This window comes from Myotis daubentonii, chromosome 4, assembly GCF_963259705.1.
Source record: "Myotis daubentonii chromosome 4, mMyoDau2.1, whole genome shotgun sequence".
NCBI classification, from domain to species: domain Eukaryota; kingdom Metazoa; phylum Chordata; class Mammalia; order Chiroptera; family Vespertilionidae; genus Myotis; species Myotis daubentonii.
Genome location: NC_081843.1, coordinates 37263428 through 37279113, shown reverse-complemented (window position 1 = coordinate 37279113; position 15686 = coordinate 37263428). Strand labels below are relative to the sequence as shown.

Below are 15686 nucleotides of genomic sequence, written 5' to 3'. Positions count from 1 at the left end.
AAAAAAAAAAGAGTTAGCCCCCTCTATGAGTGCAGTTACAGCTTTAAGAGGAAAACTCATTAGCTAGCTGTTCTATTTCTGCCCACAGCCTGCACCCCTGGGCTGAGGTCATCAGTGTCCCCAGAGGGACAATGGGAGGAAGGCAAATGTCCTAGAATAAGGGCATTCACTGATCCCCCCTGAGGGGCCTGGGAACGTCCAGTCAGGCCCTGGAAGGTGAGGCCAGCTGACCCACTGGAGCCCTGAGGGCTTCTTTTCTTTTTTAAGGTTTTGCTGGCTCAGAGCAGTTGGGCAGGTATAAAAGGGAATGGCCAGGCTCTGCTGGGCACCCAGTCTCTTCCAGTGTGGTCTCAGGTGGGTACCATAGGGAATGCGGGGGGGAGAGGGGAAATGGGGCGGGGGTTCCTGGAGGAGCCACTTGAGGTAAGTAGATGTAATGAAGAGAGATGAGCAACCAGGAGCAGGGGAAGCGCATTTCTTAAGCACCTGCCTGACCCAGGGGCTGCAGAGTGGGCATCTCACTCAATGTTCCGAGGGACCTGGGCCTGTGGGACATGTGCTGCATTCCACAGTGAGGCAGGAGCAGCTGGGGTTCAAACCCAGATCAGCCTACTTCACTGCACCAACCTTGGGGAAAGGGGAGGGCATGGAGGGGGTGCTGGGTTCATGCTGGGTTCAGTCCCAGCCCTGTCTTTCCCATACTTTGTAATGCATCTCTTCCCCCTGAAGACCCTTTTAGCTGTTGCATTCAATGAGCTCAATTTTTATATGTGTTGTGGTTCTTGAATTTTAAAAATGGGTCTTGGTTATCAAAGGCTCCTGGAAAGAGCCTTTGTCGGGGAGGGGAGGTACAGGAGTGATTTGGATGCAGGGGGCCTTAGAGTTAGGGTCATACCTGAGAAGGAGGCTGGTGGCCACTGAAAGGGGCGAAACCTGGTGTCAGAGGCCTGTACAGCCCTCGGGTACGCCTGGCCCCAGCGGTCTGTGCCCCCGGCCACCAGGCCAGGACAACAGCAATAACACCTTAGCTGGCGGTTCACAGCAAAACTATCATTAAGAAGTACAAGCAGCCACATTGGAATAAACAAAGGAGAATTTCGGGCCCTTCCTCCCCATTAGAACAATTAAAAAGAACCCAGCTCTCAGAAGAAGTTGTTTTGTTTTAATAACAAGTCTAATGCTTTTTAATCCGACCTGGCTGATACTTGCATTATCTTTTCCTGTGGATTTTGGTCTCATCTCCCTGTTGACTTCCATCTATGTCAAACAGAACCAGGAGAATGAGACGGCAAAAAGAAAACAACAACAAAAAAACAACAATGCAACTGAGCCGGCAGGGACAACAAATGACAAAAGGAGGTTTATGTTGAGCAATCATATCTTCCGTACAGGGGGTGGGAGAGGCCCAAGAAGCCACTGAGCTCCAAGGTGACTTGTGGCACAGCTGAGTGAGACAGTCTCCCGGAGGCCGGATGAAGACTGCTCAAAGCTACTGGCAGGAACCAAGGCCTCCCAGCCCAGTCCTTCTCAGGACGGGACTCAGGAGGGACCAGGCAGGGTTCTTACCCTAGGCTCGGGATCTTCCACGGGAAAACAATCCCATCCTGATGTTCCCTGCCTTTCACCGAAATGCAAAATGTCCTCCTCTTTCAACACAGGCAACAAGTCACATTCATGTTAGCAGTACCTGTAACTTTGCCAGCAATGGAAGTCACCGATATTTTCATATCCTGTTACAAATATTGCAAAAAGCTCAAAATATTGTTAATTCCCATCGTTGCTTCAGAACAGTGGTTATTAGAGCAGCTGTTAGATTGTGTTATTTGATGTGCTAGTAAAGAAGACTATGTATTACCATCATATGCGTGTTTAATATTTTGTCAATTATAGTTTAATGCCATTTGTTTTCTTGGTGACCCTATATATTTTATTAACTGAATTTAAACTATTTTATCCAATGGGACTACAGATATCACCAGATGGCACAAGACCCCCACTGTCCTCTTGTCTATGAAATAGACCAATTCCAGGGTTGGGGAACCCAGGCGCCAGCCAGAACTCTCTAAGCTGGACACCATAGGGCCGTGATGGCGAACCTATGACACGCGTGTCAGAGGTGACACGCAAACTCATTTTTTGGGTTGATTTTTCTTTGTTAAATTGCATTTAAATATATAAAATAAATATCAAAAATATAAATCTTTTTTTTTTACTATGGTTGCAAATATCAAAAAATTTCTATATGTGACACGGCACCAGAGTTAAGTTAGGGTTTTTCAAAATGCTGACACGCCGAGCTCAAAAGGTTCGCCATCACTGCTATAGGGAGGTGGGAAGAGGAGAAAGTGTCTGGCTTTGCCTCCACTGCTTGCCTGTCCTGGCTCAGCCTCTTCTTCCAGGGCCCCTCCCAGGAAAACCTGGCACTCTCCCGAGGGCAGCCCAATTCAAGCAGGGGCCAGGGGCACCGTAGTGAGACCCTCCAGTTCCCACTGAGTTGTTTAAAGGTGAAGGCTGGCCTCGAGAATAGCACTGCAGGCAAAGGGGCTCAGAACACACCTTCCCCAAAACTTCAAGAGGTTTCTTCACTCCCAAGACAACCTGGGACGTCCTGACTTCCCTCTCGGCCCCTGTGAGTCCCCAGTGCTCCTCCTTCCTGGTGGTCTGGTGAAACGTCTGCATTGAGAAGCCCAGGCTTAACCCCAGGCTGGCCTCATCTGGAGAAAGATAATCAGCGAACCTGGGCAATTATTTGTACCCGGGTCTAGTAAAGCCTACGGACCTCTGATCAGATTAGTGTTTTTAAATGAATAAAATAAACTACATAGACTGCAACGGTCGCCAACCGGTGGTCCACGGACCACTAGTGGTCCATGAGGTCCGAAAGGTTGTGACCGCTGAGTCATAGTCTGAGCTAAGGGGTCAGGGCAAGGAGTCTCCTCTTAAGGTACCTCAAAATCCACAAAGAAAACTGATGCTATTAAAATGCAGCTATCAAAATATTAAAAATCAATTTGTGATATAGTAATTAAAAGTGTACTTCTTTGTTAGCAGGTTCAAATAACAACCTCCAACTGAGGGTCTAATAAGGCCATAATTTCAAAGTTGAGAAGAGGGTAAACACTATTTTGAGATGCCTGCAACCACACTAAAATAAAAGGAGAAGAGCTATGATTTCTGTTGGGGACAAGCCACTGCAATTCTAGTACTACCGTGGCTTGTGGCCTGTTCATACCTTAAGGGAAGGTGGAAAACAGCTGGTAATTGTTTTCCGATGCTATTTCATGGTTAAACGTCCTTGCTTTAACCTCTCCTGGTCCTTGTCTTCTTCTCCATAAAATGATCCAGTCTGGCCTTAAAGTGAGGGTTTTATCAATCAAAGATGCAGAAATGTTTTGTGGGTGGGGAGGTACACAACCCTGAGGAGTTATTAGCTTATTCTAAGTTATTAGGACCCCTGCCTCTCTCAGGCATTCACCTTAGCCCATATGTAAGTCTTGACAAGCTGTCCTTGCTTTCTCTCCCCTATAGCACCTCGGGAAGTCCTGGTTCCCATCCTTGGTTCCTTCTTGCTCCGCCCTCAGCCAAGCCGCAATGCCTGGTGGGTACAAAGGTGAATGTGGGGACGATGTGGACCCGATGCCCTTCCTGGCACCTCCCGAAAAGGAGAGGCTCGAAGCCATGAGCAAGCCCTATGACATCAAGAGGTCCTGCTGGGTCAAAGACGAGAAGGAGGGCTTCATCGCTGGAGAGATCCAGTCTGAACAGGGCGACCAAGTCACCGTGAAGACGGTCACCAACCAGGTGAGTGGAGAGAAATCTCCAGGATGAAACTGAGCTTTGGAAGTGGCAGACACTCAGGCTCTGTTGTCTGTGCTTCTGCTCAAGAGTCAGAGTGGCAAGAAGAGCAGATGCCTCTGAGTCCCGGGTGCTGGGTTCAAGTTCAGAATCAACAATACTCAAGCTGTGTGGCCCTGAGAAAGACACTTTTCCTCTCTGAGCTTTGGCTCTCTCACAATAGAGATTCCAACGTGATAGCACATGGGAAAGTACTCTATATGCTCTGAAACAGTACATGTGTATAAGACATTATCATGAGAGCTGCTCATCTTTAAAGTCCCAAACAGCTCTCATGTGGAACCTGTTTCCTAAGAGAGTGAGCATCCCACCCGTCAGTGGTTGCACTATGGGCCCATGATGGCACGGGGAATGTGAGACAGGGCTCAGACCATCTGGCCAACCTGGGTGAGCTCTTCAGCTGCATGAGCAACGGATGGTGTCTCCTGAGCCTCTTGCTGCCTGGTGGTGGTGGTGTGCTTGAGCTGGCTTGTCCTGGCTTCTGAGGACTCAATGTTAAACATTCAGGGTTTGCAGCCAGTTGTTAAACCTTTAGTAGCTTGCTGTCAGCCATGGTGGAAGTATTTTCACCATGGGAATTGACAAATGGTACAAATTAGAGATTTTTCCCCATATAGATAGTTTACCAGTCTCTGCTAGTCCACACTGACTGTGAGGGATGACTTGAGAAGGTGAATATAAAGTTTATTTTATTAAATCCCTACCCTGCTACAGACTCCTGGTGAGGCACTGAATTTGTTATTTAATCCTTTCAATAACCTTATTATATGATTTACTAATCCTAGTTTGCAGTAGGATCAAGGAGACTTTACCCTTGTGCCCATAGTCACAGTGATGAACTCAGTTCAAAGCTAGAGCATCTGGCTCAAACACCTATATCCCCTTTACGTCACTATGCCATCTCTCCACGGTGGGCTGCAAAAGGGAAATATGAGGTCAGTCCTTGGGTAATTTCATGCATAAAACCAGAGACCTTCCATGATGAGATTTTGAAATAGCTGAGCTTTACTTTGCAGCCTCTTTCCAGGGAAGTGACAAGAGAGAGATGGGGCTATGCCCAAATTAAAGTGGATTTGAACATGAAAATCAAGCCGGATTCTCAGAAGGAACATACTTTTCAGAAGGGCAGAGCACTGCAGTGTTGTAAGAAATGATGAACCATAAGGAAGGGGCCCCAAAGGCCCCACTTTGGACCCAGCTTGATTTACTAGGGGTGGTGATCACCACTGGGTGGATTTCCTAAAACTGTCAAGATTTCAAATTACCTACCTATTGGGCTCATAAATTATTAAAAGTCCCAAAAATTAAATTATATGTTCAAGCCTCACATCTCAGGCTGTAGGCAACTCAAAGATTTTTTCTGGTCCCAGATGATGAAACTTAAGAGTTGGTGCTAGTTTTCACCTACAGATGAAACACTGGGGTGCAGACGGGGGACAGGAATTCCTACCATGCACAGGAGCTCTGATTCTTAATGCTGCACATCTACTGCCCAACACTCGTTGTTGTCTTCTTTTTCTTTATCTTATTTGCTTGCTACTTTCAAGGGGAATGTCTTTTTATTATGAAAAAGTTCATTGCTATTTAGAAACCATCACTAATTCCCAAAGCAGAGAGCAAGAGTCACATCTCTGCAATGTGTCCCTGGGATCAATGAGGAAGCTCTGATCAGCTGCCAGGATGGATTTGGTAGGAAGAGAAGCACAGGCCTGAGGTGCTCTGAATGTAGGAAGGGAAAACCATAGCTTACAAGGTATTTTTCCATGATCCCATTTAAGTTCATATAATTCTTCCAGAAACCAGCCATGGGGGATGCTTTCATTCCTACTTCAGATGGGAGGCAGTTAGGGTTCAGATAGCCTCACAAGTCCCTCCCCATCCCAGGTTGCACAGTAGGGCATGGCTGGACCAGGAATTGGGCCCACTGGACGCCTGACTACAGCTCCTTCCGGGACACCAATCTGTGTGCGATAACTGTGCCAGATGCTGCTGTGGCTGTGACAGTACTGGTCCCTAATTCATGTGCTGCTATGTCTTGACATCTCCCCGCAGACTGTCACTATTAAGAAGGATGAAATCCAGCAGATGAACCCACCCAAATTCTACCAAGCCAGTGACATGGCGGACATGACCTTCTTGAATGAGGCCAGTGTCCTGGACAATCTGCGCCAACGCTACACCAACATGAGGATCTATGTGAGTGCCTGGGGCTGGGGGTGAGAAGGAAGTGGGCACTGCACTTTAAGACCTTCCACTTTGGTCCTGATGGGAGGGAGCAACTACTCTACCTTCCCCAGCAACCAATGTACATTATGACTCAGACAAGGGCACAGGGACCATGTTTTTGACACATTAGGACTTCCACTCCAAGCTTTCAACATCTCAGTGTTGGGCACCATCTCCACAGGCAGCTGAAATACCCTTTGCTGAAGCTGTCACCCTGAAGTCTTCCCCACCCCACCCTTGCAAACTCTCCAATACAAACATCATTTCCCCCTACTGACTTTATATGACTTGATTAGAAGGCCCTCCCTGTCTATCCAACCATCCGTTTATCTTCCTTCTTTCCTTTCTTTCTCCTTTTTTTTCCTTCTTTATATCCATCCATCCAAGCATTCATTCTACAAACATTGTGCACTATGCTAGAGTGTGCAAAGTGGGTTACCATCAGTCCCTTGACCATCTTGGAACTCCTAAAACAGAAATATGATTTCCTGAAAGTGCTGGTGGCTAGATTCAACATGAGATGTAAGGAAGTCTTGGCATTTGCCCCTTTAGATTTGGTAGGAAGAGAAGCACAGGCCTGAGGTGCTCTGAATGTAGGGAGGGAAACCCATAGCTTACAAGGTATTTTTAGATGTCTTTACTAAAACAGAAAGATGCACATCTGGTAGGAATAGGTGAAGTGGGACCTGCCTTCAAGGTCAGAGGCCCCTCAGGATTTGTGGTGACAGCCAAGATGGTTGCTGCATGCTTCCTTCCCTCAACCTACTTCAACACTACTTTAGCCCAGATTCAAATCCCCAGGCCGTGCTGAAAGATCTCTAGAAAGCTCTTGGGGATATTTGCTGGGCCTGGAGACTAGTGATAGCATCATTGGACCTCAGGTCTAGAAAGAACCACATTCTCTTTGACTGAGCCTGGAGTTTGGCTGAGGATGTCTGTGTGGGCTTGATGGCTAAGCTCAGGGCTGGGGCTTAGATCAGAGTCACTCTGATGCCAGGCCCTTGCTCTCCATGGGTGGCCACACCATGTCATAGGCTCTGTGGAGTGTGGGCTAAGGCAGTGATGGCAAACCTATGACATGCGTGTCAGAGGTGACACACGAACTCATTTTTTTGGTTGATTTTTCTTTGTTAAATGGCATTTAAATATATAAAATAAATATCAAAAATATGTCTTTGTTTTACTATGGTTGCAAATATCAAAAAATTTCTATATGTGACATGGCACCAGAGTTAAGTTAGGGTTTTTCAAAATGCTGACACGCCGAGCTCAAAGGTTTGCCATCACTGGGGTCAGGGCAAGGAGTCAGGGTAAGGAGTCTCCTCTTAAGGTACCTCAGTTGCTGATTGAACAACACTGACGGGCAAGGACTACTCCACAACCCCGAAAGCTTCCCTCTCAGGTCCCTCCTATGAGAGAGGGTGGGGAACCTCTCTTTTTCATTCTGACCAAAACAGGTTTGCAGGCTAATATCTGCCATCCTCCTTCCCCTACACGTTCCCCCCCCCCCCCCCCAATACATACACACACTGAGATAGGGCTTGAAAGAGTGATTCAATGGCTGGAGTCCTAGGATGAGACACTATGCATCATACTTTCAACTCTTAATAAGATTCCTTTTAAAACTCAACATATCACAGCTATGGTAAGAAGAAACTGGGGCTGGTAGGCGGGGGGTGGGCTGCGGGGAGGGGGAGCAGTATTCCCACTTGGACCAAAGTGGAAGGTCTTAAAGTTGAACTGTAAAGAGGCACAGAGTAGGGACATCAGGTCAGTATGAGTGTCCAGCAAGGAGAAGGGAAAGTTTGAAAGCCATGGAGGGGCAGTCATGGATTTGGCTATTGCCTGCTCTCACTTATTCTCCTCTCAGCTCATTTCTTTTATTACCTCATTGGTTTCTGATTTTTTTTAATGGGATAATTTTCTTACAAAATTGCCTTGGGATGAAAAAAGAAGCTGATGTCTCAGCAGTGTGGTGTTTGCCAGAGGGAAGGGGGTGGGGGTGATGGGGATCTAATATATGGTGATGGGAGAAGATTTGACTTTAGGTGGTGGGCACACAGTGCAATATACAGATCTTGTAACATAGAAACCCACACCCGAAACCTATATGATCATATTAACCAATGTCATCCCAACAAATTTAATTTTAAAATAAAATGAAAATAGAGTAACCCCACACAGTGAGCACTCCATGGCTGTAAAATACCCCAGAAATCTCACTGTGGACTCTCATGGAAAATTCTCTGAGATATATTAAGTGGAGAAAGCAAGATATAAAACAATTTTGTAAAATACCATCTTTAGTTTTAAAAACAAGGTGGGACATAAGAATGTGAGACATTTGTTTGTGTACGCATCAGAGACCTTGGGAGTGGGTATTGGGTATTAGAAAGTACTTGTGGGAAGAGGGGGTGGGCAGTGAGCAGTTGGGAGAACTTTTTGTCCATACAGTGCCTGTGTTATCTATTCAAATAATTAAACCAAAAGAAAATAAAACAAATATATATTAAAGAGAAGACTTGTTTTGCTTACTGAATAAAGACTCAGGCATAGATTTTGCCCCCAGAGAGGACCTCCAGCCAGGTTGCTCTATGACAGGCTGGGGTCCAGAGAGAAGGGACTAGTAGAGGGAAGGGCCAGCTAACCATCTTCCTTCCCTCCCACCAGACCTACTCGGGCTTATTCTGCGTGACAGTCAACCCCTACAGGTGGCTGCCCATCTACGGGTCCCGGGTGGCCAACATGTACAAGGGCAAGAAACGCACAGAGATGCCACCCCACCTCTTCTCCATCTCGGACAATGCCTACCATGACATGCTCATGGGTGCGTGGGGTGGGGCCTGTTGGGGCTCTCGTGGTGGGTGAGATTCTCTTTGCTATTGTCGCTCCAACTGCATTAGAGCCACATGCTACCCAAGCTCAACCTGAACCACTTGTTGAAATTCTTTGCTAAATGTTGAGCTGCCACAGTATGTGATATTAACACCAGGTACCAGCGCTCAGTGAGTGCACTGGGCATCTGCTGAGTACCAGCCCTACTTCACGCCCTATCTCATTTAAGCATCACAAAAGCCAGGTTGCCAAGTTAAGTAACTTGCCCAGAACTCAAGTCAACATTTAACCATTCCCTGTATGATTTCTGCCATACAGTACAGAGACCCCAGAAGTAATTTTTATTATCATTTCTCTTTATTTTTTTATGACAGGGTAGCTTTTTGGGATGGTGCTGGTAGAAACAGGGTGGCTGGTCAATTCTTGGCCCTTTCTGCAAGGATGTTTCCTGCAGAGACAAGCATGTCACCATGGACCCCACAGGATGCTGGGTTTTCTGACTCACCTGGCTTCTATGGCCACTCTCCAAGTTGGTGGGATGCAGGGTGGGTGGCAAAGATGATGCCAAATGTCTAAGTTTCTAAGTTTCCTTAATTACATCCTCCAATTGCTGTTTTCTTCCCTGCAGATCGTGAAAATCAGTCTATGCTAATCACGTAAGTGTCCCTTCTGTCCCTCCGTAAATCCTATATAATAAAAGTGTAGTATGCAAATTGTCCCCTTGACTGGAAGTTCCTCCAGGAGTTCACCAGGGGACTAGGGTGCGGTACTGGCCAGGGAGAGGGAGGCCCCAGCTGGCAGCCAGCAGCCGCTAGGGATCCTACCAGTGCACGAATTTCATGCACTGGGCCTCTAGTATAGATATAACTAGGTCTGTGTCTTATACGTGTAATTAAGCCTTCTTAAATTAATTGGTGGGACCTTGTATAGAAATCTGTAGACAGCAAGTAGGCTTAGCAGGACTGGTAAATCTGCACCTGCTAAACCAAGGGGACCCTCCATGTCCCTAAGCCCCCCACCTGTCTGTCACAGCTGAAGTGTGAAATGTGATCACGCTCAGCCTGCACCTTTTATTGCTCTACTTCTCTGCTGCTACTCCCCTCTACGTGCTTCACTTGTCTGCTCCCGTTTCCACCCACAGTGGAGAATCTGGTGCCGGCAAGACTGAGAACACGAAGAAGGTCATCCAGTACTTTGCCAATATCGGAGGAACTGGCAAACAGTCCTCGGATGGGAAGGTAGGGTGGCTGGGTATCCCGTCACACATAGCAGTGCCTGCTCTGTGGGTTAGGCCCATTCTGCAGATAAGAAGACTGCGGCTTAGAGAGAAGCTACCTGGGGTGGCGGCGGGGGCGGGGGGGGGGGTCACACAGGGAGAAGGTGGCTGCAGACCCAGGTCTCCTCACACAGGATGAATTCTGCTGCCTAGGCCACATCTTACATGCAGGCCCTGGGGCACAAAGAGCATTAGCTGTGCCAGTGGTGGCTGTCAAAAGCTGACAAGAAAAGGAAGGTTGGGAGAGAGACACCAGCTCAGGTCACTCAGGGGTCTCTCCACCAAGAGCAGTGAGGAAACAGCAGCAAAGAATCAAGGCCTAGCATCTGCCAGGTGCCCCTCCAATATCAGGGGCTGCAGGGGGCCGGGGGTAGTCATCAGGCAGTGGCCCTCCCTCCAGCCCCAACTTCCCAGCCTCCCTAACCTGTTTCCATCCTGATTCCTAACATGCAAGACACTGTCATGTGAAAGCCCTGAGTCCCCAGGCAGTAGCCCACAGGCCAACCCATCTGGTGTTTCTCTCTGGGGCAGGGGTCCCTGGAGGATCAAATCATCCAGGCCAACCCCGTGCTGGAGGCTTTCGGGAACGCCAAGACCACCAGGAACAACAACTCCTCGCGCTTTGTAAGTGTGAGCAGCGGCAACTGGGGGCCCTGGGGGTGGCGGGACAGGTACCCTCACCCCATTCCAGGTAAGTAAATTCGGGCTGATTTAAACACACCAATGGGATGAGGCAAGTCACATCATCTTCTCAGAGACTTTTATCAGTCAGGGTCTATATCAAACAGAGCCCCTATCAGTACATAAATCAAGGGGCTTGAACGCAGAAACTTGGGAACACAGTGATGTTGGGGCTGTGAAGTCAGACAGAGGAGACAGAGATTTGCAATATCTGGAAGCTGTGAACCCCCACCCCAATCTACAGGCTACCCCACAGATACAAGATTAAACTCCAAAACCCGTCCACCTCCTCTGCCCATCTGCATGGGACATCCACAACTCAGACCACAGCCACGTCTGCCCCAGTTACACTCCCCAAGTGCCCTCTGAATTCAGGGGGCTGTCACTGAGTGGCTGTAGCCAAACCCGGGCCACTTATTGCTCTAGAACCACACCTTCCCTCACGACCCGCCTCTCTCCTCCCTGCTCAGGGCAAGTTCATCCGGATCCACTTTGGAACTACGGGCAAACTGGCTGGAGCTGACATCGAGAGCTGTGAGTCAGGCCCTTTCGGAGGGTTCTTCCAGCAACATTACATCAGTGTGGGGCCCTCCTAAGCGTGGCCTGCATCATGCCCAGCCCGTCTGGCCTCCACCAGCAGTCAGGGCCCCTGAGGCTGTGTGTCTAGGGGAGAGGGAAGAATGAGCCCATGACTGGCTATGGCACTGGGCTTTATGGAGAGGAACCCTGCACTCCAGGCAGAAGGGGGGGAACTTACAGGCATGTTCCCTCTTCTATTCCAGATCTCTTAGAGAAATCTCGTGTCATCTCACAGCAAGCAGCTGAGAGGGGCTACCACATTTTCTACCAGATTCTCTCTAACAAGAAACCTGAACTTATTGGTAAAGAGCTTTATGTCTGTCTGCCTTCTCCTTAATTCACGTTTCCCTTTTTTTTCAATAACGAAACAAATTTCCATGTGCAGAGCCCATGGTTCTGCCTGAATCCCTTTACTTCAGAATTATGTGAGTAGGTTACAGGAAATTTTCTCAAGGTTCCACTCACATCTCACCTTCGCAACAGCCTTATGAGGCTTAACTCATTTCACAGATGGGGCTTTGAAACTCAATGGCTGAGATATGGAGCTTTAGACTTCTTGTGTCTTAGACCTGCTGCCTCTGGGCTCAATACTCAGACAGCAGCAAAGAGGTCAGCCAAAGACCACAGTTAGCCCTGCCAGTGCTTGTCTGTGCAATAACAACAGGCTATTCTCTGGGGGGACGGGGGGCGGGGGGGAGACACAGCTGACAGTGAGTGCACTGCTCAGCAAGCAGAGTGCACTCATCCACTCAGCTGGGTGCCCTTGGACAGGCACCAACGGCCGCAATTATCCTTGGTAAACCTGCTTGGGATGTAAATGCAGGGGGAGGAGAGGAATAAAGTCTCAATCTTCCATATACACACCTCCTGACCCAGCCAGAGACTAAGGCACTGGACACCACCCCCACCCCCAGGTGGGCTTTATTTGTTCAATACAGTGAACTTTTAATTATTGGATGGCATTTTGATTTTGGGAGACTTCACATAAAAACCCAAGTTCCTGGTTTTCCTGGACTAGCAGAAGATCTGGTAGCTATGGGCCTGCTCTCATTTGTGGGACTAATCAGGGCAGTTGAATGGTGATGGCCCCTTTGGATGGAGCTTAGGCTCTCCTGTTTACCACACTCTCCACCAAGCCCTAATGCCTATCTTCATTCTTGAGCTGTAGTTTTTCTAGATAGTAAAGATGAAAGAAAGGACAAGTGTTTCTTGCACCCATGTCTCTTCCAAAAGTTAAAAAAACACAGACCAACAGGGACACACATTTGAAGAAAAATGAAAGTAAAGATATTTGTGAAAACAACAACGTCCCAATATGAAGTAATTACTATTGCTCACTGCAATCATGTGTTACCTTTTGCCTTAGAGTCTGACCTGCTCTCTGCAGGAAAGAGGAAGGTGAAAAATATGAATTCACTTATTCCAAAAATATCTACTGAGTGCATACTAGGTGCCAGAAACCGGGTCAAGTGACGGAGGACCCAACCAAGTCCCCGAGATACTCTGCCCACTCTCAAGCTCCTCCTGTGACCCTGTTCAAGTCCCTCCATGGCTCTGGAAGTGATTCCAGAGGGAAGGGACCATGTCGTATTCAGCTCTGTAACCCCTCATGCCTGGCACATGAGAGGCATTTAGAGATGTTGGTTACAAATGAAAGAGAAGAAAGCATGCGTCACCAAGCTGTTAACTCTTCTGCTCTCGGCAGAGACTCTGCTGCTGGTCCCCAACCCTAAGGAGTACAACTGGATGAGCCAGGGTGTCACCTCGGTAGAAAACATGGACGACGGGGAGGAGCTGCTGATCACAGATGTAAGTGGGTGGGTGTGGCTGGGGAAAGACAAAGACAATCAAGACGGAAGCTTTGGGGGCCTGCATGTACTACCATCAGATTTAGGGTGGAGGTCCCCCTAAGAATTGTCAGGCAGCAACCCAGATTCTTCCCTGGGCATTCCTCCCAAGCCTGTCACAGCAAGCAGTTTCTCTTTGCAGTACTGAACTAGAATTCCATAGGGACTTCAGGGGGCCATGCACTCCACCCATTCGTTTTCTGTTTTCAGTCCTGCTAGACGTTCCATTTTGCAGAGGCCAGAGAGGTTAAACAATTAGTCTGGCTCCTTGGAGAAAAACAGGCCTCGCTGACCAGGGTGTGCCTGACCTCTAGAGTCCATACGGTGGCAGTGTTGTGAATGAGAAGCCAGGAGGTTCTTGGCGTTCTCCTCCCTGTGGCCTTGCAGGTTGCCTTTGATGTGCTGGGCTTCAGTGCCGAGGAGAAGCTTGGCGTTTATAAGCTGACGGGGGGCATCATGCACTTTGGCAACATGAAGTTCAAGCAGAAGCCCAGAGAGGAGCAAGCTGAAGTGGACACCACCGAGGGTAGGTGTTGAGCTGGGGCCACTCAGGCAGGAGGCAGCCAGTGGCAGGGTTCACTGCTCTCCAGGGCTTCATGCCATTTCAGAGACATGCTGTAAACCAAGAATGTTCCTTGTATGTCCAGACAATTATATTCTCAGAGAGAAATGACAGAGAATCAGAGACATGATTTTGGTTTCTGTACTCTGCTTTGCCACTTGACCTTGAGGCATTGTGGAAACCATCTCACACCTCTGTTTTCTCAATGGCAACATCGGTTTTCTCCACCCTCCCCTCACCTCCTATCACACCAAAATAGACCATACTAAGTTTCTCCATGTCAGGGCACCATCTTTCTTTCACTCACCCGTTTTTTTCCATCCCTGCTCAGTGGCTGACAAAGTCGCCCATCTCATGGGTCTCAATTCCGGGGAACTCCAGAAGGGCATCACCAGGCCTCGGGTCAAAGTAGGCAACGAGTTTGTGCAAAAGGGCCAGAACATGGAACAATGCAACAACTCCATTGGGGCGCTGGGCAAGGCTGTCTACGACAAGATGTTCAAGTGGTTGGTGGTCAGGATCAACAAGACCTTGGACACCAAGATGCAGAGGCAGTTTTTCATCGGGGTGCTGGATATTGCCGGCTTTGAGATCTTTGAGGTGTGCCTGGCTTTACCTTTTATTTCTGCTTTGGGGTCGCCATCCTCCCTTTATAAGCTACTTTTCACCACCATGTCACCTTGGACCTGGAATGGGTCAATTTCAGTTTGCTCCTGGGTCTCTGACTTTTGGCCTCCAGAAAGGTTCATCTCCATTTGCCTAGTCATAAAGAATGATAATGGACAGAAGGAGAGGTGTGCTGGAGCCAGACTGTACTGGCTCACAAGATATGATTGCTACATTTTCTGGAATTTTGTGAGCCAGTTGACATCATGTTGATATATGGCCCTGGTGTATTTATACCATGGAAATTGGCCAACACTACAAATCAGGCTCTTGGGGGTTTTTTTTGCCTTTTTTTTTTTTTTTATACAGAGAGAGATTGAGAGACAAAGAGAGAGCTGATTTACCAACACATTAATGGCCTCCCACTTCTTTCCCACAGAAATGAGACTTGTATTATGGATCAGGAAGATTTTGCCTCTATAATTGGAAGCACTTTTAGGAATCAGTAGACTGATTCTGAACTCAGGGTGTCCATCAACTGGTTGTGTTGCTTTAGGAAAGTGTCTACGCCTCTCTGAGGCTCAGTATTCTCAACTCTAAAATGAACAGGCTGGGAGGAGATGATCTCTAAGGTTCATTTTAGCTCTGCTATCCTATTATTCTAAGATTTCTACTAGCCACAGATGGATTTAAAAAACAAAACAAAAACAGCTTAGCCCAATTTCTTTCAGGTTCTAAAAGGATAATCTGGCTGCTGACTACAATAGAATAAGTTAATTTCAGAGGTAGAAAGAGCCTTAGAGTGTCTAAACTGTGCTCTCTAGAGTCCTGGCCAGCCACTGACAGTCAGCAGGAGTGGACTAGGGAAGAAAGAGGATACCCTGTGCCTATAGCAGAGTGTGTGCAATGAACAAACAGAAATCAAATCTCAGCTTGGCCATTTCCAAAGCTGTATGTGCCTCTGTTTCCCCATCTATAAATGGGAACTCCAACCATTCTTGCCTTGTAAGTTTTTTGAGAAAATGCAGCTTAGCCCAGGGTCTGATGTATGTATATTGCTCTGTGATTTCAATGGCACCTCCACTTAAATTTGTTTTTCATGAGGCTTCAGCATAGGGTTTCATTCAGAGAAAGTAGTCTCTGGCTTTTTTTTTTTTTTAAAGGCTTATAAATTCCTCAAGTCCCTTCATTCTACAGATGAGGAATGAGATAAACTACA

At 47.6% G+C, this 15686-nt stretch overlaps 1 protein-coding gene across 1 annotated transcript in view; it reads left to right on the top strand.

The window, feature by feature from the left end:
* The first annotated feature begins 235 nt into the window (after positions 1 to 235).
* The window catches only part of LOC132232285 (myosin-16), a 59202-nt gene continuing 43751 nt past the window's right edge, over positions 236 to 15686 (top strand). Inside the window, exons 1-12 of the mRNA XM_059691713.1 lie at positions 236 to 354; positions 3529 to 3801; positions 5908 to 6051; positions 8752 to 8908; positions 9545 to 9572; positions 10058 to 10154; positions 10724 to 10816; positions 11344 to 11407; positions 11656 to 11754; positions 13158 to 13261; positions 13687 to 13825; positions 14193 to 14461. Coding sequence (XP_059547696.1) covers positions 3592 to 3801; positions 5908 to 6051; positions 8752 to 8908; positions 9545 to 9572; positions 10058 to 10154; positions 10724 to 10816; positions 11344 to 11407; positions 11656 to 11754; positions 13158 to 13261; positions 13687 to 13825; positions 14193 to 14461 — 1404 coding nt within the window. The 5' untranslated portion in view covers positions 236 to 354; positions 3529 to 3591. The remainder of the gene's footprint in view (positions 355 to 3528; positions 3802 to 5907; positions 6052 to 8751; positions 8909 to 9544; positions 9573 to 10057; positions 10155 to 10723; positions 10817 to 11343; positions 11408 to 11655; positions 11755 to 13157; positions 13262 to 13686; positions 13826 to 14192; positions 14462 to 15686) is intronic.